General features: G+C 40.2%; 1 protein-coding gene across 1 annotated transcript in view; it reads left to right on the forward strand.

Moving 5' to 3' along the window:
- Nucleotides 1-2,745: 2,745 nt before the first annotated feature.
- The window catches only part of LOC104162011 (netrin-4-like), a gene marked incomplete at its 5' end in the record, with an annotated part of 44,897 nt that continues 24,754 nt past the window's right edge, over nucleotides 2,746-22,888 (forward strand). Inside the window, 2 exons of the mRNA XM_009700638.1 lie at nucleotides 2,746-3,287; nucleotides 16,037-16,300. Of these exons, the coding sequence (XP_009698940.1) occupies nucleotides 2,746-3,287; nucleotides 16,037-16,300 (806 nt within the window). The remainder of the gene's footprint in view (nucleotides 3,288-16,036; nucleotides 16,301-22,888) is intronic.

Consider the following 22,888-nt stretch of genomic DNA (forward strand, 5'->3'; position numbering starts at 1 on the left):
TAAATTTAGAACTCCAGCATCCCATTTCCTCAGCTTCAGTGGTGTGATCCATCAACAGAGACGAACTTTCTTTTAATTACATGGTATATTTATCCATAATCCAATAGCATTTGTAACATGGACCCATTCTTCATCAAAACTAAGTAACCTGACTCTTAGTCAGAGCTAATGCTTGATCAAAGCTCAGTTGTAAGACCAGTTCCACTTAAATTCTTTGGAGGCAAAGATGACACCTTTCTGCAGCACTGAGCAAAATCAGTTATTTGGATATAAATCAGTTATATTGGATATAAAATATCCAATCTAGTCTAAACAGAGAAAATGCTGTGCTTTCCTTATTTCCAGTAATTTTTACCAAACTGCTTGGACATGAACATGAACCTAAATGCCGTTTGCAAAGACATTCCTGAGGCATGCAGTTGTAGCTCATTATATTTTTGCTGACCTCCAGGGATAGATTTATCTTTATTTCAAGAATTCTACATTACTCAGTGAAATTCATCCTCCAGAGCAGACAAAAAGTTGGAATTTCAGATGCTCTACAAAAAGGAGGAAGTTCTAAACCACTTTTGTTGAAACCCGAGTCCCTTCTCAGGACAAAAAGAGAAATTCCAAGGAATCTCCCATATAAAATCTCTGAAGCTCCTGGTGTTCCCCTGTACCTGTACTAGGCTTAGAATAAGAAGTTCATAATCAGAAAGAAAATACACTGAAATGGTCATCAAGCAGTCAGGATGGTGTGAGGGCTTGGTGGAGGATCTCCAGCAGTGCTAAGAATCACCTCCTCAGTTGAAGTTGGGGAGCAAAGAACAGAAGTGAGCCAAACATCTCCATCTTCTTTCCTTTCCTCTCCAGCTGACTTCTGCAGTTCCTCCCCTCTCATGAAAATTCATCTCTGTGCTGGCACAGGGAGTGGTGATGAGACTGAGGAGGTGAAGCTTTCATCCCTTTGATCCAAGGACTATTAGGTGCACATGTAATTCAGGCACTGCCACCGTTTAAGCTCTGCCAGTCTCCTAGGACTTCCCTGGGATACTAAAACAAAAATCTTGGCCAGCCCATTCCAGCCACTGCTGGAAGACAACTCCCACCAGAGGAAACCCACTGTGTCTCTAAACATTCCCTCTTTCCTTGAGGCTGCTGCTTACAATGTCTGTAAGGCAAACACACATTAAGGCCAAGTTCCTTTGAAGGTGGCTTCCACCTGTTTCTAAAAGTAGTCAAGGGCATTTTTTGATGATCTGCTTCCTTGCTGTCTGAAGTTTAGGCCTACCTTATGTTGTATGTAAGCTAAAATGGCATACACCATTGCTCAATGGGATTCAGTGGACATATAGCAACTTCTTTTTGTGTCCTAATCCTGGGAAGCAAAATGCATGAGGTGTTTTCTGAAACAATGTCCATCTCTGACCTTTCTCTTCTGGCCTGTGCAGAAATGTCACTAAGGAACTAAGGATGGAAGCAATTCAGGCAAAACCGTGTATACTGGACCCATTTTTTCACTTTAAACATTCCTTTTGGAAAGAGGGACATCAGTTGCATCCAACTACATTTAGCATTTGAGTATTTTTATAAGGCTCAATTACAGAGTATTTTCTTTGACCTAGCTTGATTTTAAAACTAATTTTGCTTGAGGAAAGGCTAAATATAAACTGAGTAGGGATTTTAAAATTTGACCTAGAATGTTGAATTAATAGCTGACCTTTGAACTGCTCCTAGATTATCCAGGGTTTACGGTCATCCTATGTTTCATTGGAAGGGTCATTTCCTGTATGACTTACATCCAGTCATCTGACTTGTGACCTCTTGGATTAGATTTATGACCTTGCAAGGTCAGTCTTTAACTAATTCTAGTCTGTTAAGTTGCAAAGAGGACATTGTATGTCATTGGAAAAGCAGTTTTCTCCAGTATGGTAATAAGGTTTTGGAATGACCTTTAATTCCAGTGTCACAAGACACTACTGATTTCCAAACAATATTAAGATTTTGTAGTTATCCCTACCTTTTCTTAATTTAGAAATAAGTAGATATATACATTGAAGATAACAAAAATTTGCCAGTATTTGTAAACTTGGCAAAGAGAATATAGTCACCTACCTCCACGTCAAGGTATTTAAACAAAAGAGAGACTTGATTTTCAGCTCTGCTAAGCAGTAACAACTCTAGCTGATCTCAGTAGGCACAGTAGAAACTGAACAACCATCAAAATTGTGCCAGTAATGCATAACTATAGAAATACATGCTCTCCTTATGTGTGTGTTTGTATAATTAGTGTCTGCAATTTGTTAGGCAGGAATCATCTCTTTTCTTAATGCATCTACAGTGTATAATACAGTTTGACTTTGTTTTCTGATAACAATGAAAACAAATGCATTAAATAGATTCAGTCCTCAGATACAGAGCTTTACTAAAGTGAAAGTAAGAAAACACAAGATTTCTGTGGTTAAACATAAAATTCAATAGACTGACGCAGCTACATTTTCAACAGAAATCAAAGCTAAGAGCCATAAGCATGCGTTTTCTAAAGACCTCAGTTTCTGAGTTAGGCACCAAAAACAAGGACTAGATTTATTGAGAAACTCCCTCCAAACATTGTGTGAAAAGATGAAGCAGGTCTCCTCTGGAGTCCTCTTGGATGTCAGTCCCCAGATGAGGACTCCAAACATTTGCATGGTCACCTGTATTACAGCCTGAGAACTATTTGAGAAATTCTACATAGCTGTGTTTCTTTTGCCTCTCTTTCAGATCCTGTGAGGCTACAAGCCTTCCGCTGTAACGGCCGTTCTTGCAACCCTCCAGTGGGAAACCTTGCAACAGGGAGGACACCAGTCACTCTCACCACATGTGGCCAGAACAGTACAGAACTGTACTGCTTCTACCCAGAGCAGAATCTCCTCCATCAGGTCTCCCATGGCTGTGGGCAGCCTCGCTGCACCAAATGCAATGCCAACCAGCCTGATAACTCCCATCTCCCTGCTGACATGACAGACGATTTCTTCGCAAACCCTGTCTCCTGGTGGCAGTCTGCCCAAGGGGTACACAGGGAAGAAATCAGACTGGACTTTGAAACAGAATTCTACCTGACCCACGTCATTGCTGTCTTCAAGTCACCTCGCCCAGCTGCGATGGTGTTGGAAAGATCCCAGGACTATGGGCAGACTTGGAGGCCCTACAAGTACTTCTCTGTCAACTGTACAGCGACTTTTGGGCTCCAGGATGATCTCACTGAGGAGGGCTCCATGTGCACTTCCAGGTATTCAGATGCAGTGCCCTGCACCAGAGGAGAGGTAAGCAATAACTGAGGTTTGGGCTAAGTTTAATGTCAAACAACTGAAGACCGTCTGAAAATCAGAGAGTATATGCTCAAAGAGATACTATGCATATAAATTACGAAAGGTAGCCCATCCCCAAAAGCTTTGTGTTAAGAAAATAAAGGGGAAGAAGGAGAGAAATTATATATCAATGAAAATGAATGGGAATGCTTTAACAAATTTCTTTTATGGGAGTTGCACAGGATAGGATTAACATTGCCTAATTTTACATTGCAGATGCCACTAACTGAACTAGAATTCTAACAAAATAGATGTAGGCAAACACACATTTGTAGAGTCCAGTTTATCCAAACTGTTTGCCTACTTTAGGATGACATGAACGACATAAGGACATTCTTTTTCTTCTCCATAAAAAAGTCCTAGATGATTGGATGATTTTAAATACATCCTTCCTGTAAGTTTAATGTAACTTTTCTTGCTGGGGGTGACCGCTCTGATAATATCAAGCCATAGGCTCCAGAAAAGAAATGGTTCAGAAATAGGAAGTGGAAGTGAGCAGCCAGGTTTCACTGTTCAACAGTGGGAAAAGGCCTTCCCTTGGTATGAATATTCTGATGTGCTATTAAACATATGTAGAAGGCTTTCTTTTAAAAGAAATGTACAATTGCTCTGATAAATTCCTCTCACAAGAACATTAATGACAGCTTAGTAACCAGATACTTAGTTTATTATTTCATTCATCAATCTTGAAACAGTTTAGATGGGAAAGATGGTAAATATCATTGGTATTGTTTTATAGAGGAGACATAAAGGCACAAAGGGAGATTATAAGACATTCCTATAGTCACAACAGAGGCTGGAGTCCTTTCACTTCCTTCTCTCTTCCTTAGAGAAGTCACAATCCTCTTGGTTTCCTTGTCTGGAAGTGATCATGCAGGTTTGGCAGCAATACTTTGCTGCAAATTAAGCTCAGGTGTGAGGCGAATGGTCCAGATAAGCTTCAATAAACACAGTGGTTTCAGCAGTGTACTTCAAAATGCACTTGAGAAGAAAGAAACTAGTGTACTATACCCGAGTCAAGGAAACAGCAGTAAGGAGAGACTGTGTTCATCTTTGTGCAACAGGCTAGGAAACATCTCTGCATATTAGAAATCTGGAGCAGATCATCTGACTACTGAACTGTCTTGTTCCTGAGTAGTAGTTCTGCTGGTCAGTTATCATGACACACTTCAGTCAAACACATCCAAATGTCTTCTGTAGAGAGATTACAATTTGCCACGTCAATACAGAATCTAGGCAACTAATATAATTTTCCATTCTTGTGTGCCTTCCAATCAAAAATCTGGAAGTACTTTGCAAGATCCATTTAACGATCTTCAGCACACATATAAGGGTCCTGTTGCCGTTTCACAGATGGGGAAAGAGCAGCACAGAAAGGTGAAGTGTTTTGTAGTAAAACATGACAATTCTGGTTGAGTAAGGAACAGAATACAGGGTCTGAGGCAAATGCCTGGGCCTTAAATGCAAAACAACTCTTCCTTCTCTAGTACAGTATCCTCTGTTACCCTGCGCTATGTTGGCTTTTGTGCTTACTTAACCTTGGGGAATATCATTAATACCATGTGTTCCTGCCACAACAAATCTGAGAAGTGGATGGCAGAAAATCAAATAATAAAACATTCATCCAACACAAGCCTTTGTGATTACAAATGTCAAAATGATTCTGTCAACTTGGGCAGCAACTACACTGAAATGAATATGTGTATGCTTAATCAACCTACGCTGTGGTAGTAGATGTTAGAAAACAATCGTAATAGTAAGAACAGCCATATATTTACAGGTCAGACCTTTGCAGATCCCAAATACTTTCATGAACTGTTAGATGAATCGAATACATACAGAGGTCACTTCCTTCATGGAAAGGAGAGCTGAAGCAGCACACAAGAATCTGTATGGCAACTTAACAGAGAACAAGACAAATACTGTTTCACAGCGCATTAACCCAAAAGGATTCTGAAGTTCTGGACAGAATTTAGAGAGACCTCTTAATCAATCCATTAAATGCCACTATGGCAAGGGTGCAAAAGCATCAGGCTTTTCAGGCCAGTAATATGTCAGAGCAGATTCTTTTGTGAATGAAAATAAAAGAAGGCAGAGTGTAGTTATTTAAAGTGATACCTGATCAGGCTTGCCTGAGTGACACTGCTACTCTTACTACAAGTCTCACAGGAGCTTTGCCCATGCACCTCAGAACTGCAATTTTACATCTTATTTTAAAGATGTCACGAATGTCACCAGGGCATTCCCTCAAGCACTGACTCACAGCTGACTTGAAAGCTGACTGAATCCCCACCACTACTTTATGCAGTGTTCTTTGCTTCTTTTTCACCTCCACTCTGACCTATCCAATTACTGACTCTGGCTAAGCCTTGGGCTGCTGAGGAGCTCAGATAACAAGCTGACAACATTTCTGAAATGATCAAAACTGTTCCAACTTAAATGCTAATTAATGCTCTGAGATAAATGCCAGTTTTCTCTACTGAGGGGGTTGCAGTCATTTCCACTGCATGGCAGTCAGATTTTTCTTGGGTATTGTCCTATTCATTTGGAGGAGAGAGACACAAATTCCTTTTTAACAGGGCACAAAAGGAACCAAAAAAAGATGGCTTACTAAGAACAGTTAGGTTTAAAACCCATGTGGGACACATCATGAAGCAAGATTTAGGTCAACTGGCTTCCAGAACTGAGAATGTAGGTATGAAAGGAGAAGGTGGTAGAGCTGCAGTGACTTACATGCACCTGTAAACTGTGGTGCATCTCCCTGAGTCAGCACACTCTGGTGGTCCTCCAAGGCCACTGAAAGAGGCTTTTCCTGGGAGCACAATAGGAAACATGGCAGAAGATAAACTTTTAGGAGACTAGAATGGACGCAAAAGACATTTGGGTGAGTGATGTGACAAAGTCACAACAGAACATAATGTATCACTAAGTTAAGGTGTATCCCTTGTCTCTTGTAGATTAACCCTTATCTTTCACCTCTGACAGGGTCACATGTCTCCATTCCATCTCACATAAGGTACAGCTGAGACAGAAGGTGTCATGCATTGGAGAACAAGTCCTGTAGTAATGCAAGGAGATGACTTCCTAATGTCTCTTGCAGTTTTCTTTTAGTATAGCATTTACTAAATCCCTTACTCCTGTTCAGATGCAGAGTACTTCTGCAGCTAGATTCTATCTATCTGAGATCCTAGGTCCCCCCATCTTAATTTTTCTGGCAATAAACTTATTTTATCGATGATTTCTGGTCTAGGAGGCAGAGCAATTTATTCTCTGCCAATTGCCTGCACATCATTTGCTTCATATGAAGAACCACAAAATCAACACCTAACTTTTTATGCTTATAAACACTGGTTTATAAGCATCCTCCACTAGCATGTCTTAAGTCCTGACTGGCCTATGTTTTGCCTGGGGACTTCTACTACTATAAGAAGTTATATATTACATGGGAAACAAGTGCTTCTAATCTTTATCCTCTTCTTAAGGGAGAACATTCTTCACTATTAAGGGAGAATAGTTACTGCTGTGCTCATCAGCTTCAGTACACCAACCTCCAACATAACATCATGAACTAAAACCACCCCCACCTTTTTAAAGTCTATTCATCTACTGTAAGTGCATCCGCAGGCTGTACTTGCATGGAGTCTTATGCATGAACTGAGACCTTTTTTACCTACTTGTCCATCCGTTTTTCTAATTTAAAAACACTGTACTATATAGTCATGGAGGCTAAAATGAGCCTTCAGGTCAGCTAACGTAAATCAAAACTCTCGCCCAAACAAAAGGAGAAATTACCACAACGTTGCATCAGCCATTAGTGTGACTTACAGTTCAAATATCATATGGGGGAAACAGGGACCGAAATGTTTCAACCTGCATCCTGACAGCACGTGCACTCGAGGATCTGAGAGATTACGAGCACGTTTTTAATAAACTGGAATATCGGGAAATGAAAACAAATGTTTTCCTCCATCGAAGATGATGTTCGCATGAAAGGAAGACATTAGCATGCAAAGCAGAGAAGAACACTGACCTGCTTATAACCACCAGACCCAAAAGGAGACCTTCCCCTATTGGGTCTAGCTAGTGGAAGCGAGTTTTGAATCAAAGCCTGGTTCATTTATGTGAGTGTCTGTGTGACAGATGACACCAATGAAGTGTGATATAATAAACCCATTACTGGAATTCACTGGGGGCTGGAAGAATTGTGTATGCCTGAATTAAGGAACCGGTTTCTATGGCAACATGTTAAGTGTGCCTTGCACAGAAGACCTGTTCATTCTCCGTTTTGTATCCTGTGGTGACCTCTTTAGGGACAGAAGTCCCCAGCAGTGCCTTTTGTCAAAGATGAGTGGAGTCGCTTTGTAGCTAAAAGACTTTTAATCACTCTTCTAAACACACTCTGTGAATGCCAGATCAAGACAGGTTGTGATGGGATGCAGTTCTGTCTGCTTCAAAAGCCACCAGGTTGTCCAGACAGAAGCCACAGTCAACCCTTTGGAAGACCTTTTCCTCTGCACTGACACTGAATACCTCTCCTGCCTTTCTCCATCTGCAGGGACTCCCTGAGCAACAGTTATGGCAGACGGGGACCACTTGCACACAGACACCAAACCGGGCCAAGGACATGGCTCTGTGTGGAATGTATGTGATCCTGTTCCAAGGACCAACATTTTTTGCTATCTTTTCTCAGGCTTTTCTTTTACTGTATTCATGCCAGACCTTTTGATAAACAATGGAGGATCCCCCCCACACACACACATACCTCATTAAGTGGCAACATCAATAATTCAAGAGGTCACCACAGAGGCTTCGATGGCTTCTTAGTCTGATCTCATATGGCAGTGGGGTCACTGAAAAGAAACATGCTCAACACATCACAAGGTTGAATTCCTAGTAGCTAAGATGCAAGGGTAGGGTCTTGCACTGCAATGAATTGTCCAACAGTCATCAGGACTGGCCTCTCAAAGTTGCATGATGCTCGGATTATTCCAGCTTCAAGCCGGAAAGGATTCCAGGAGGGATTAGTCACTAGTGAAGGTAAGTGCCTGAATGTTATGACTAGGGCCGTCTGTTCAGCATTTCGTTTAATTTGAACTGTAGAGGAGATAGAATGCAGAGGCAAGTTGAGAGGAAGCAGTTAACACCAGCAGTGTAAACAAGCAGATAGCACTGCCAGGCCCTGCTTCCCTGGAGGAAGAGCTAAGGGGCTCAAGGATTTGTCTCTGAAGGGAATTTGAAATGATGAGATCAGTCCAGCATTCCCATCTCTGGAAAGTGAACTTCAGGAGGGCACCAAGTGTCCTACTCTGACCGGGTTTGTAATGAGCCATTTCAGAGACATTTGGAACCTTACAAACCAGCCAGAAAGACACAGTAGGTTTTTTTTTTATCATTGCTTCTGCATTTCCTGAATATACAAGGCAGCAGATACCAAATTAATTTTTTTTCTCACCCTGTTTTATAAAACCTTAGTGGAGTTGGAGCCATGACTTTTTTTTTCAAGTCTCAGCCGTGAAAAAATTCTTATCTAGAACGCTATGAATCTTAGAGATTCACTGTTGTAATTTTCAAACTCCAGGCAAAAGAATACTTAACTGTTTGCTCTACAGTTGTCCACACATCACTGTCACGGTGAGACTATACACTTAGCTAAGTCCATTCATGTGTAAGATTTCAGCCAAGACCTAGAGATACAAGTGGCTCCACTTAGAAGAAATGGATGCTGTCCCATGAGAATACAGCTTGGTTGACATTGGTTGACACCGATGGTGATGGGTTGTTTTAACTTTCCCTGACAATTCAGCAGACAGAGTGAAATGAGTCTCCTCGTTCTCAATCCAGTTTCCAGTCAGGCTGTCTGCATCACAGAACTCCCACCCTTTGCCATTTCGGAACAAGTATCATTCCTCATAATGAGGAAGGACACTGCACTTTGTGGGAGCATGGAAATGTTCGCACATCCCCACGTAAGGTGGTGCTATGTAGAATGGAAGGAATTTTGTCCATTCCCTGCATACAGACTGCAAGCTGAAGGTTTTTGTGCCCAGTAGTTTAGATTTTGTACTCCAACTACATCACCTGGCTTGACAGAAGATACTGCTTCTCCCTACAAACCTTACCTTTCTACACAGATGTAGAGATTTGCATCTGTGGATAACCTGAGCCTACAGAATACATTTTGTTTGGGAAGGAGAAAAAGTCTGCATGGCTCTTCAGATTTTTCTGCCTCTAACTTCAGTTGTGCAGTCTTTCATCATATTGGCAGCAATGCCTAAATATTAATATTAATACAACACTGACTAGATTACTGGAATAACCTCAAAGCAAATGCAAATTGAAGGGACATAGACCCTTTCTGGTTTGGAAAATACAGAATGAATTCAAGATGCCACTGTCTTGGTAGTAGCTGAGTTTACTCAGACCAGAGAAATTTAAAAAATCAAATGCACAATTATTTCTTTAAAAAATATCATATTCTATACTCAATTCTAAGTTTTATTCTCCAGAAGGGCAGAAAAACAGTGGATCTTGACTAAAAACACTATTCCATAAATCGTCAGAATGGGCCTTCTAACAGCTAAGAGAATAGCTAGACTTTCTTTGTGCTCCAAACAGTATTTCAAAACAGGAAAAAGACTATTTCTTAGTAAAGACTATTGTACCACAAGATGGAGGAATTAATTTTAGCCAAAGGGTTCCATTAAATAAATCAGAGGATATTTGTCACTGGGTAGGAAAAATTCTGAGACAATTGTTTACTATTCCTTTAAGAACAAAATCAACTCACACGAAAATCTTTTAATGAAGAGGATTTAGGACTGATGAGAGTTTTTATTGCAGCTTCCTTCTGATGGGCCTAGTATAAGCACACAGACATTTCTGACCTCATTAACCTGATTGTGTACAACATGATCAACATAGCTTAAAGATGATTTGTAATATCAAATTCTTGTTCTGCACAAGGATCTTCTTTTGTAGGAGGCCATTGGCACTGCCCTCCATTTATGGCTCATATTTCTTGACCTTAGGCTATGAGCTTGCAAGGGGGAACCTTTGTTGTGTCCACATCTTTTCTGACTAATACTGGCTGGCAGATCAGGTTAAGAAAACAGAATTATCTGCATCAAGAATGGAGATGCAGAACATATGGCAAGAAATCAAAAATCTAAGACACTGCCTCCGGAATGAAGATGATCTCTTGATGAGCAATAAAACATCACCCCCTATGAAGCTGTGCCAATGTGTGTACAGCAAAACCAATCCTCTAACAGTGGCTACCTTTTTAGGCTTTGCACACTTACAGCATTATCCAAACTTCCTTGCTTTGAGAAAGGTCAGGAGAGGACACGGTAGTGACCATCTTTTTGAGGCGCAGCTGATTGACTTTTGAAAATGAGAATGACAAATATGCGCTTGATAGCAGATATGCAGATAAGCATGAATGTCCTACTCAGCATTCAGCTCCAGTGTCAGTTCCCAATTACAAGGGAAACTCAGGATCTAGGATGTATTTCCACAAAGAGTTGAGACTATAGAGGTGCTGAATACCCTCCACCCAATTCAATGGAAGCAGAAAGATTTCTAGAGTGTCCCATAGCGGACTTAATCACCATCAGATTTTCTTCTGCAGCTGTGCATATGCTACTTTTATGAAAGCTGCACACTGATGTTTAGAGAAATGACTGGGAGATTTCAGAGCAGTCTGTTACAGCAAAAAAAGAACAGAGCTGCCACAGAGACTGACACCAGATAGAGATTTAACTAGAAATGAGAAATAGCTTTACAGTGAACATCATGGGAAGCCCTTTTCAGAGCTTGCATCATAATTAAAAGAATACACTTACTTTTCATTATGCTCTTTTCATATCTTTCACATGAATATAATGGAAAACTGCAAATTTGCACAGTATCTCTGCAAAATGAAAATTTAAACATATTTCTGCTTTTCTGCAAAAGGCAGAAGTCAAACATCTATCTGTATAGAAGGAATCTGCTTCATACGCTTCAGAAACACAAACCTTGTGAACTGAAAAGAAAGGAACAAATAACACAGTGAAAAGATGGAGCGTCTCTCTTCCCACAGCTCATGACTCTGGGAGTTCACTAATACTTAGATCCGTTTCTAATCGAATCTTTAAAACATTTATGCAGAAATGGTTGAGACAGCCAAACTCTTACCTTTTACCTATTATTATTAAAATTGCATGTATTGAACATTCATCTCTAGGGATTCTCAGAGAATTGTACAGATATAAATTTATTACTCTTTCTCCCATTCCATGAAGTACTGGAATACCTGTATCCTATTTTTTAAAAAAGCAAGCAGGACATAAAACAGACTTCTTCTCTTCCTAGTGAATTCACTGACAATCCAGAACAGCATAAGGCTTAAGTTAATTGCTGAATGTTATACTGAACAATTGCACTGGGACTTTGAACAAATAGTGGCACTAAATATAGAGTGGAACTCTATATTTTGGTCACAGTGACATCTCTTTCTTTTTTACAGTAATAAAATTCTTCCCTGTACCACATAAAATTATCAACCTATATATACAACCACCACCAATGTGTCTCCTAATTTAGGATTCATTTTTTATTAGGGAACCATAAACCCAAATACATTCCTTTAAAATATAATAATGTATTTTTAGTACAGAAAAAAAGTTTAGTGGTTTGGGTTTGGGGTTTTTTTAGGTAAATTATGCATTTATGGAAAAATAATTGAGGGCATGTAAGGTGAGATACCAGATCTGTTTTAAAAATTCATCCCACACTACAATTATTTGAATCAATACACATAGTAGACTAATAAGTATAACTTATGGATTATAACATATTGCTTTTGACGCTGGGGCAACACATATGTTAAGGAAGATCTAATGACTGGCACTTTAATGTGAGAAGAAACATCCAATCTAATATAAAAAATAAGCCAAGAGATGGTGATTACATTATACTCTTTCTTGTGCTGAAGGGTTTCAACCACCAATGTTTCAAGGAGAATGTGTCCTCCAGAAGGGAAGAGAAAGGAAAATTCTGTTTTCCAGTTTTATGCAGATATGAAATAAAGCTGCTAAACTGATTTAAATACAAAATAAAACTGTGCTACCTCCATGCAAAATGCAGCTCACCTAAACCTACTTATTTTGGCACAACATATCTGCTCTGACTCTGCTGATACAAAATGTCTTTGTTTAAGTAGGTAATCAATATCTGTGATTTTTACAAAATTAAGGAAGGCTAATTCCTTAGTGGTTGTGGAATCCAAGAAGAACATATGAATGCCACTCCCCAAAGACTTCACTAGTGTTATGTCATCCAAATCAGATCCTTAACACTTAACAAGTCTTGCCTTGGGAGAGATAAGGACAAATAAATCCAGTCTCACCACTAAGCTTATTCCAGACAGAAACGTGTCATGAATTAATCATACAAGCAAACTCTTGTACTTCAACTGGAATGGAATGCTGTTTTTTTCTTAAAAGGATGCCACAATCCCTACGGGACATCTCTACTCACAAATAATGTACAGAGTTCTAAGGGGATATGGAAAAAGCCAAAGCAACTCCCCTCAAGAGATGCAAGGCCAGAACTTAAAATATTTGCAAAACAATAAACCCCTAGGGAACCCAAACTTTTTCCAAGCTGTCAAGGAAAGAAAGAAAAAACAATACAGCTTTGAGAAAGCAAATGGCCCTATGCTGAGAGAAGAGCCCCCAACAGCTGTTCTTTTGCCTAGGACAAGAGGAAACGGTCTCAAGTTGCACCACAGGAGGTTCAGGTTGAATATTAGGAAGAACTTCTTCACTGTAAGAGTCGTTAGGCATTGGAACAGGCTCCCCAGGGAGGTGGTGGACTCACCATCCCTGGAGGTGTTCAAAAAACGTTTAGATGTGGCACTTCGAGACATGGTTTAGTGGGTTTAGCAGGCATGGTGGCATTGGGTATATGGTTGGACTTGATGATCTATGATTCTATGATTCTATTCTAAAGAACTCAGTGCTATCTGGGTGCCAGTTAAGACACTGGCAGGATGAATAATTGACTGGAGATCCCAAAACATGAATCTATCTCTTTAAACTTATCATATTGTATACAAAATACATTTCTAGTAGTGCAATACAATACGTAAGATTTCTTTCACTGTTAACATAGCACAATGCAAGACTACTGTCATCAAGCAGAAGTATAATGCCAGAGATGCAGAGTAAAAAGAAACACTTTGGCCATTATCTAGTCATTTCTTTCAGAAAGGCCCAGTGAAAATTCTTGTTCTTCACCTCATTCACCCTTCCTCTCTGTCTCCTGTGAGGAGATCCATAGTTGTTCACAACTGGGATCTCTAGGGCACGGAGATATTAAGCCTCCTGCCCAGCCTTGTATAAGGAGGTCAGTGGCAGGACCAGTGCAGATCTTGCAGAAACCAATGACATATTGATTACCTTGTCCTCTTGTCCTGGAGCAAAGTACCTCTAGGATTTATGTTCTCAAGCCAGTGGTCTGTTAGGTATCCTCTGGATGGTCATCCTGAAAGGAGATACGATTTTTACTAAGCATATATATTAGAGAAGCCATAGACAAGACAGCGAAGTGTCAGAATAGAGCTTATAAAAACCAGTAACTGAACAGACTGCTTTACTCTTGGTTCCTCTGTTTTATGCCAATTTAAAACAGTATTCACAAGTGCTTTTAACCATTAATATCCCAGCAGTTAGTTTTTAACCCTGCTTTCAGATTTTGAGCTTTGTAGGCTCTGCAGAACAATTCCATCCAGTTCACTGCCTTGGTCTTAGATTAACTGACCATGTGGGAAGAAGATATGTGTGTCTGTACATGACCAAGTGCTCAGGCCTGTGAGAAACCACTCCACCTCTGTGTGGTCCACAGGGGACTGGGAAGGAGAGAGGGTTCATAAAACTGGTTTCCACTAAAAAGATCAGACCATCCTGGATTAGGGGAACTGGACAGAGGAGATTTGGTCTTTGTCCTGTGAATCCATTCAGTAAGGGGAATGCTGGGCACCTGGACAAAACAGAATGGGCCATTTGCTTATGGTTCCATTGACCAGGGGAATGTAGACATTGGGGTGGAAAGGCCTGGCATATTTTGTCACGGCTTCATTGGCCAGGGGAATGTAGGCACCTGCATTGCACAGCCTGGGCAATTTGCCCATAGCTCTATCAAACAAGGAAATATGGGCACCCCTGATCTCACCAAACAGGGCTGTTTGCAGCTTGATAAATAGCCGACAGTATAAGAGAAGGGAATTAAAAGAAAAAAGAACAGAGCTAACCAAACAGAAAATGCTGCAGACAGGTGGGAAATGTACCACTGCCTTTGCTGTGGTACTGCCAGGTGTAGCTCTGTGCGAAGCCTGGCAGCTGATTCTGTTAGTTTAATAGGGTTTATCTCCCCATGTGCCATCAACATGCAACAGAATTATCTCTCAGGCACGTACCACAAGCTCTTTTCCGGCTCCTGCAAGCAAATAGGAGCAAAAGTATTTTACATGCAGCAAGTATTTAAATTGGTCTGTTCACTAGAAAGAAAGAAAAAGAAAAGCACAGAGAGAGAGAGAGAGAGGGAATCCCTATGGAAACAAAGCTTCCACTCTGCTAACGGAGTTAGTCAGACAGACACTGTCACCACTTACAAAGCAGGGCCAAAGAACCCTGAGGGCAAGTCCCTCTGCTATGGTGGAAAAACTCAACCAGAGGAGAAAATAGCTCTCAAATTGGAGTTAGCATATCCATAGAGGACATCTAAGCCTGGGAACCAGCTCTCTAGTTCACTGGCATGGACTGTGGTACAGCCCTCCATTGTCAACCTCTCCCCAAAAGCAACAGGAACAATCACACCTGAGAGATACAGAAGAGAGGTGCCTGAGCTAAAATACAACAGGTCCCTTTAGTCATTGTTAAACACAAATTAGAACCGTGATACTCAAAACCAAACTGTAGCTGCTCTGGAGAACTATCAAACAGCATAAAAGCTGTGACAAAAGAGTAACAACCCACAGCCGGCCAGTAGGCACAAAGTGCCTTTGGTCCTGCAAGCTCACTGCAGTGTAGCTACTTCTAATGAATAAACTGGCTGGCTTTGTTTAAAGACAGGGTTCTCTCAGTGCTTACTCACCCTAAGCCAAGTTGTGTTTTCGAGCACATAGTTCAAGTGACCAAGCCAAAAGTCTGATCAGTTTCCACTTCTTTCACAGATCCCCTGAGTGCCTTAGCTTACCTGACTTTAGAGTTCATGCTAAAGCCATGTTCCTAAAATGCTTTCAGAAATTTGGATGGCATTAATACTGCACTTATGCCAATAAACCTTGGATTTCTCTGAGTGACACTGTGTCACTTGGGTCAGAAAGACCTGGAAGTAACCAGTGCTTGACAAGTTACCACACACTGGCTGAACTGCAAGGAGTGACTGGGCTCAGTAACCCAAGGGAGAGATGTTTAAACTAAGGCATTATCTATCTCACATCTGAGACAGGATGAAAGCAGGTGCACAGTCACTTGCTGGGGCTTGGCCAGCAGTGGTAACTCAGCTGTGATATTCTGGGATCAGTCACAGCCCCACAACTGTTTATGCAAAGCCTTCTAGATAGGAACTATTACTTTTTCCTGAACATCGCCTTTTGATGTTTGCTGTGTATGCAGAGTCCTATATCTATTCTTGGATGTGTATCTTCCATCTTTCAGGTGATTTATCGTGCCTTAAGTCCGACTAACAAGATCGAAGACCCCTATAGTCCTGAGGCTCAAGATCTCCTGAAACTCACCAACCTCCGCCTCCTTTTGTTAAAAAGACAGGAATGTCCATGCCATGGTTCAGGATTGGTAGAGAAACCTCAGAGACTTGCCCACTATGCTATTTATGACCTGATCATTCGAGGAAGCTGCTTTTGCAACGGGCACGCAGAGGAATGCGAGCTTGCCAACAGGACGGGAGTCATGGAGAATGTGGTGAGTTCTAGACATTGACCAACTTACTAGACATGTTACCTGCTTGTGCTTTCTCAGCCTAACTGTACATTTTGTGTATGATCCTGTCCAAGCCTCCCTAAGCCTAGTAAAAAAGGGCAGCACTGTCAATCCATATTGGTGAAACCTAAACCACTCTGGGAAAATATTTCCTATAACCCTTGCAGCAGTTCCAGGTGTATTAAATGCATTGCTAGAGATCGGTCCTTCTAAAAACTCTGGACCTCAAAATACCTATAAATTGCAAAGGGGCTTTGTAATTGGAACAGAGATCCAAGCCCAAATATAGTGAATGAAATCTGCTACCTATATTCCTGCACAGAACCGAACTAATCTCTTTGATGCAAAGACCTCCCTGACTAGAATTTCAGAAAATCAGATCTTGAATCTCAGATTTTCTGAGTTTGTGAGACATGAGCAGTTCTGTCATACTTAGGATTTCAGCCTTTACTTTTAGGTTTCAGCCTTCCGTGTTTTTGTTACTTTCACTACATAGACAGCAGTATTCAGGATGTAAAAATAATTTCCATTCCCCCTCTCTTATACCCATTCAGCTTAAAATAAGTTAGAATATATTTTTTTAAAAGCCAAATCTTGTAGGAAAATTATTCTATAGTACTATGACTAGCGCCTCCCTGTCCAGTCTTTTATCTGCATTTGACCCTGGGTGTGCAGATGTGAGTTGTGTTTGTACGCATACTCAGAAGTTGCGATTCAGGGGGAACAACTGCTGTCTCCTTTTTGATTTAGCTGCAAGTATTATATAGAAGAACTGTAGTAACAGTCACAGGGAAATGATGCTAACCAAATATTCAGGCACATCTAAACACATACATCACAGACAGAATTCAAGCCACTTTAAACTAATCAATGGCTCCACTGGTTCCAGAAGGCTATTTGTCTCTGTAATGGATTTTGAAAACCAAAATAACCCTTAGAACTTTAGTCCCTGGCACACTCTGACATAGTAGACTCAAGAAATACATCCTCAGCTAACTTCTGTCCCTTTAGATATATAGTACACTTGACATTTTGGTTTATTTTCTTCTGGAATGTGTATTCATTGTCTTCCTTTCAACTTCTCTAGGTTCAGAGGTAGATATTGTAAGATAATTAGGACTGTATGAGTTTCACAATATTTGCAAAATCATTTCTGAATCAGTTCCATCTGTGGTATAAATCTAAGATTCAGCTATGGTATTCTAGCACTAGGTGATATTATCAGACTGAGTTAACTATAAATACAGATTCTACATAACTGTGTGGAGAAAAGCTGTTTAAAGAGTGCATCCTCCCTACTGCAAACTGTTAAATATACACATAGTGAAACCAAATAGTTGGATAACATACTAAATGAACACAGCTGGTAGAAGAAGAAACACTGCCCATCAGAAAAGGAAAACACAATATTGTGTATATTACTGGCATAACCATTGTAAACTATGACTGGATTTTTTTTTTCCCACTAGTCACAAGAGAATAGAATCTCCTTGTGCCATCAATGACTTCACGGGGCAGAAGGTGAAATAGTTTTGATGAAATGCACTTCATGAGTGACTCACGTCCCAGGAGACAACAGGGTGGATGCATCACATCATTCGCACAGGCACAGATACTAGCAAGTCTTTGCCTAAGCAGGGACTCAAATGCAATAGTGAGAAAAGCCTTCCAGAGCTTTAACTACCTCTAGATTCCTAGATGAGGACTGGAAAAGACCGTAAGTGAGCTGGTCTGAGTCCTTGCATAAAGGTATGATCAAGGATACCTAAGTCATTCACTAGTGAATGGTTATTGAACTAGTTTTTGAAAATCTCTGGTGGAGGAGATTCAATAGCAACTCTCAGTAGTTGTTCCCATTTTGTCATTCTGAAAGCTCTTCTTTAGTTCCTGCCTAAATAAGCTCGGCTGCAAATTAAGGGGATTCCTTCTTGTTCCCTCTCCCCCAATGATCATGGAGAACAGTTGATCCTGATTCTGCAGATATGATTGGAAGGTTCTTACCACATCCTTCCGTAGTTTTGGGTTTTTTTTGTACTAACTAGAGAAGTGTGAAACCTTAAGTGGTCAAAATTTAAAATTCTACTCCCAGGTCATACAAGCCTGGAGTAAAGATGATCATGCTATTTTGCTCCTCTTTTCTGTGCTTCAGTCATTACACCCTGGCTCCTTCTCAAATATGCAATGAAGATCCACTCCTGGAAGAGCCAGGTTCCTGCATTCTTTTACATTTTATCCAATACTTACTAATGATGATATTGTAGTGGTGAAGGGAGAGTTTACATGGGTATAGATCTCGGGATTTGGTTTACATAGCTAGCATGAGGGAGTTTATATATGAAGTGTATAACTTTCCATCTTACAATATAGTAATCTGCTTGCCTACAGGCAGACGGAAAAGGCCTTTACTGTTGAGTGGTAAACACCAATGTCACATTTCATATCAGCCAAACTACATTGCAACAAAAATCTTTGTCATCTTGCAATTTCTTGGTAGAGACAGGGAAGGTGCTCTACTTTCAGTCACATGGTGACTAAAACAGGACAGGGAAAAGAGATGTTAGAAACAAACACTGCATCTCCAGAAATAATCTGATTCATTCCACTGGCTGCGTATAATATTTAATGAACACATGGGCAGAGCAAGTCTCAAGACACACAGTTTTTAATGTGGCTAGTGTGGGTGATAATATCACAGCATGAAGGCAGAGCAACTTCATGTTTGCTGGGCTGCTGTCAAGTAATTAAATAAAATGCTGGAAAAATATAGACTTCCACAGAAAGGCTTAAGTAATAGGAGTTTCAGTCTCTTAAGAGTTCAGAGTCCTCCTACAATGTATTTATTTTCTTCAGTTAACAAAACCAAAAGCAAGTCCATGTAGAAAACAACTGTAAATGTTTGCCATGGGATAGGTCCAAAAACTGAGGTCATTCTGCACTTAGGCCTTGGAAGACACATAATTGTACTAACTTGCAAGACTGCTCTTCTTACTCTTGAGAGAAATCTGTTCTATTTGTAATACTTCTAACTCTGCTAGACTGATACTATATGGAGGCTAAATAATGGAGAAAACTAAAGCAGATTTCTTGATGATTTTAAAGACTTTTCAACACCATTTTGGAGGGACTAGATGATCTACGACTACTAGATGATCTGTCAATGATCAATTTATCTGTGGATCTGCCAGTTCAGTCTCGACAACTCATTCAGCACCTGGATTCTCCACTGAGGCTACCAATAAGAAATGCAGCTCTATCAGCAGTAATGTTACAGATGCCACAGTGTCATAGAAACAAATGGATACAAGAAAACTGCAAATTGTAAAACCAACCTCCAAGTGGTACATCATTCCTCATAGCTTGAAATCCCAGATAGTTTCATGCATATTCTCTCTGGTCATAAGCCATTCATGAAAACACTGACTACAGCAAAATTCAAAGTAGACTTGCATAGGATGCAATGGAAATGTCCTTTGACTTCTTATTTTGGCAGCAAACCACTAATAATTACTCTTTCAATGTGGTTTTCTTTTTTAATAAGCCATGCACCCACCTCAACACAATTTATCTAGATCACACTTCCCTTATTAACTACTGAGAATATCATGTCAAACAGAAGAAAGAGAAATGAAGATGGGACCTGTAAACAACAGGCAAGAAACTTCTGGAGAAACATATCTTGAATTTGGACGTTGTTGCTATTGACAGTGATATTTTCTTGTTTTCTATTTTCTTTCCTCAGACCAAAACCACAAGAGATACAGAGATGTCATACCCAACTTAAATCGCTCCTTATGATAACTAAGGACAAAATTCTCCTTTCTGAATTTCATAGCCTGTATTATTCAAACTCTTACAAGCAGCTCCTTTGTCAGTGAGGAAACGGTTGAGATTGCATTTTCCCTCAGAAACTACAGAAAATAATTTTCTTTTAAATGGAGGGTATTAAGATGCCATTATCAGGGAAACAACTGTCACGACCTGGCCACCTGAATACATCTAGTCTTCTTCTACCATTGGATTCAATGAAACATAATCCTGTCCCAGTTACTGCTGTTGCAGGCTGTACAAAGTTATGTGTTGCTCTACAGTAAATTATTTCTTTATTAAGCTCCAACAAAGTTAGTAAGAGCTGTCAGGTTTAGGATCTGCTTTGATGACACATTTTAGCTGAGTCCAGGGGTGCTTCCAGAACAAAGTTTACAAAGCAGAAAGCGCACATGGACAGAACACAGAATCTAGACCAAAGTCCTTTTTGTTTGCCAAACATTTCACAATTCCCTTTCTAGTCCATGACAATTAAGTATGGACAGAGGAAAGTGAATGTGGATTACAATGTTGTTGTATAAAGCATTAGAGTGTTTTTACTTGATAATTATTGGTACCTACACTGCCAGAAAATTATTACAAGTGGCCTTGGATGCTTCTTTTGCTTCTTTATCCTGTTTACAGAGACAAACTAGACTCCCTGTGGGTCTGCTCCTCCACAATGAAGCAAATGGAAAGTTTTCCACTTACTTCAAAGGGAGCAGGATCTGGTCCTAAGTAAGATCCCTTGTTTGGCATAATGGAGGTTACATAAGGTAAAACTTGTTTTTCTACAGCAGTTTTCTAGGTGACTTGGCTGTCGTATCCCTTGCAAATATCACCTCCTCTTCAAATATCTTGTGCAGTTCTACTGATAATCCCCATCTAAGTTTTCCCATTATCTGATTCAACCTGTGCCAGTCTGTGTGATATCCAGCATTCAGAGATGCAGGAGGTGCTCTCTGTTGTAGTTGGCAACTCAAAGAGTAGGTTTTGTTTAAGAAAAAGTTACCCTGTGTACATCAACTGTGTGAGTAGCATCAGGAATGTTAAAAAAAAAAAACTACAAGAGCTTCTAGATTGTGTCAGAATAAATTCTAGAAATAGATCCCTGTGCTGATTTTTTTCCAAAAATTAAAACTCAGTATGGACTTCAAGCTCTGCCCATAATGATCTGAAAACATAGAAGAAGATTATATAAATTACAGAGCAAAAGGTAATCATGAATTATATGAACTACCTGAAAAGAAAATGGTGTTGCTGACACCTTTGCTACTCACAGTTGACCAAAGCATTTCACAGGAATCCTTGTGGGAACATGCAAGTGGATGAGAAAGTTTCAGATATTTGTGTTGAGAGATGACAAAGAAGCTGACAGAGGAGCATCATGGAAAGGTTCTCTTTAATTTTAGTGGGTAGTTTTAGTGAGTTCCTAGTTTCCTAGGGTAAGATGTGCTTCAAAACTGGCTCTAAATGACAGTTAACTTCTCAAAACAATTACTTAGATAAAAGTTGGAAAAGGATAGTCAGACTTGTCTTTTAGGTCCCATCCAGAAGATCCTATTTTATCACATTCTCATAAAAGTCACCAGAAACTTTAACTGAAGAATATCTAAATAAATCTAAAAAAGAGCTTTCCTATACATCACATGCTTCTCTTGCTGTTTCAGAGTGACTATGAGGAAGACTGGCATATTAAAGTAATGCCTCCGTTACTGCCAGGAGTTGGTTCTTGGCCAATGCAAAAATCAACACCCCTGTCCTTCTGAGTTGTTAAAAATTTGAATCCAAGCAAAAATATGGTACATATTCCCCCTTTATTTTAGATATATTTTATCCTCCAAATTCAAGGAAACCTCTGGGTTGGTGTCTAGGGTGTTTCCTTTCAAAAAAAATATATGTATTCTGGTTAGTTTTGTTATAGTTTCAACTCGGATGCTACCTCAGGTATCTCCTAGAATTGCACAAAACCTATAATAGTAGTCCTGATTAAAACATCTTAAAGGCTGCAGAGTCCTTAGTTCAGTACAGATTTAGGCTCTGTAATCTGGGTTCCTCTCCATAGTTTTTGTGAACATTTCTGGTTTTCCTGGCTCTTCGACATTAGACTCAAACAAGATTGTCCTCCACTCCCAACAGAATCAGCATTACTTTGCATTACAGCCATTTCAGCTGGAATACAAGGATACATGCAAGCAGTAGTTCACCCAGTTCCGAATTGATATTGAGGTAAGGTTAGGTCTAAAATGGTTCCAGGGACCATTCCGAGGTGGTTTAGTAGAAGGTTCTGCCCAACCCCTGCCTTTCCACTTAGCACTGCCTGCTGAAGTGCAGGCAAGACCTGGGGAACTTTTGTGCTGCTGTGCAGCCTCATCCACTTGCACTGGCCAACACGCTCCCTTTTAGAGGGGACATACCCTGCCTTCTGTTGAGCTCTAAAATTAAATTAGTCTGTGAGTGCTGTTTCATCTCATGAAAGATGGCTAATCTGGCTACTTTGGTGTACCAATATACCATGGCATACTGCATCTTTAATTTGCTGTTGCGCATAGGGTGTGTGGGCTGTGCTTCTTCCCTCTTCTGATTATAATCAATGTGTTTAACATGATATCCATGCAGGTTCTCCATGAGCTCTACTGAGAACCTGTGGTTTGCAGCCAGAGCATCTGGCATTCATACCATCAACATGATGTTTTGAGTATCTATGGTTTAGAGAATAACCACACTTTTGATGGTATGATCTGTATAGTGGTTCAGTCAGCAGGA

The sequence above is a fragment of the Cariama cristata genome, unplaced genomic scaffold (assembly GCF_000690535.1).
Source record: "Cariama cristata isolate BGI_N322 unplaced genomic scaffold, ASM69053v1 scaffold165, whole genome shotgun sequence".
NCBI lineage: Eukaryota > Metazoa > Chordata > Aves > Cariamiformes > Cariamidae > Cariama > Cariama cristata.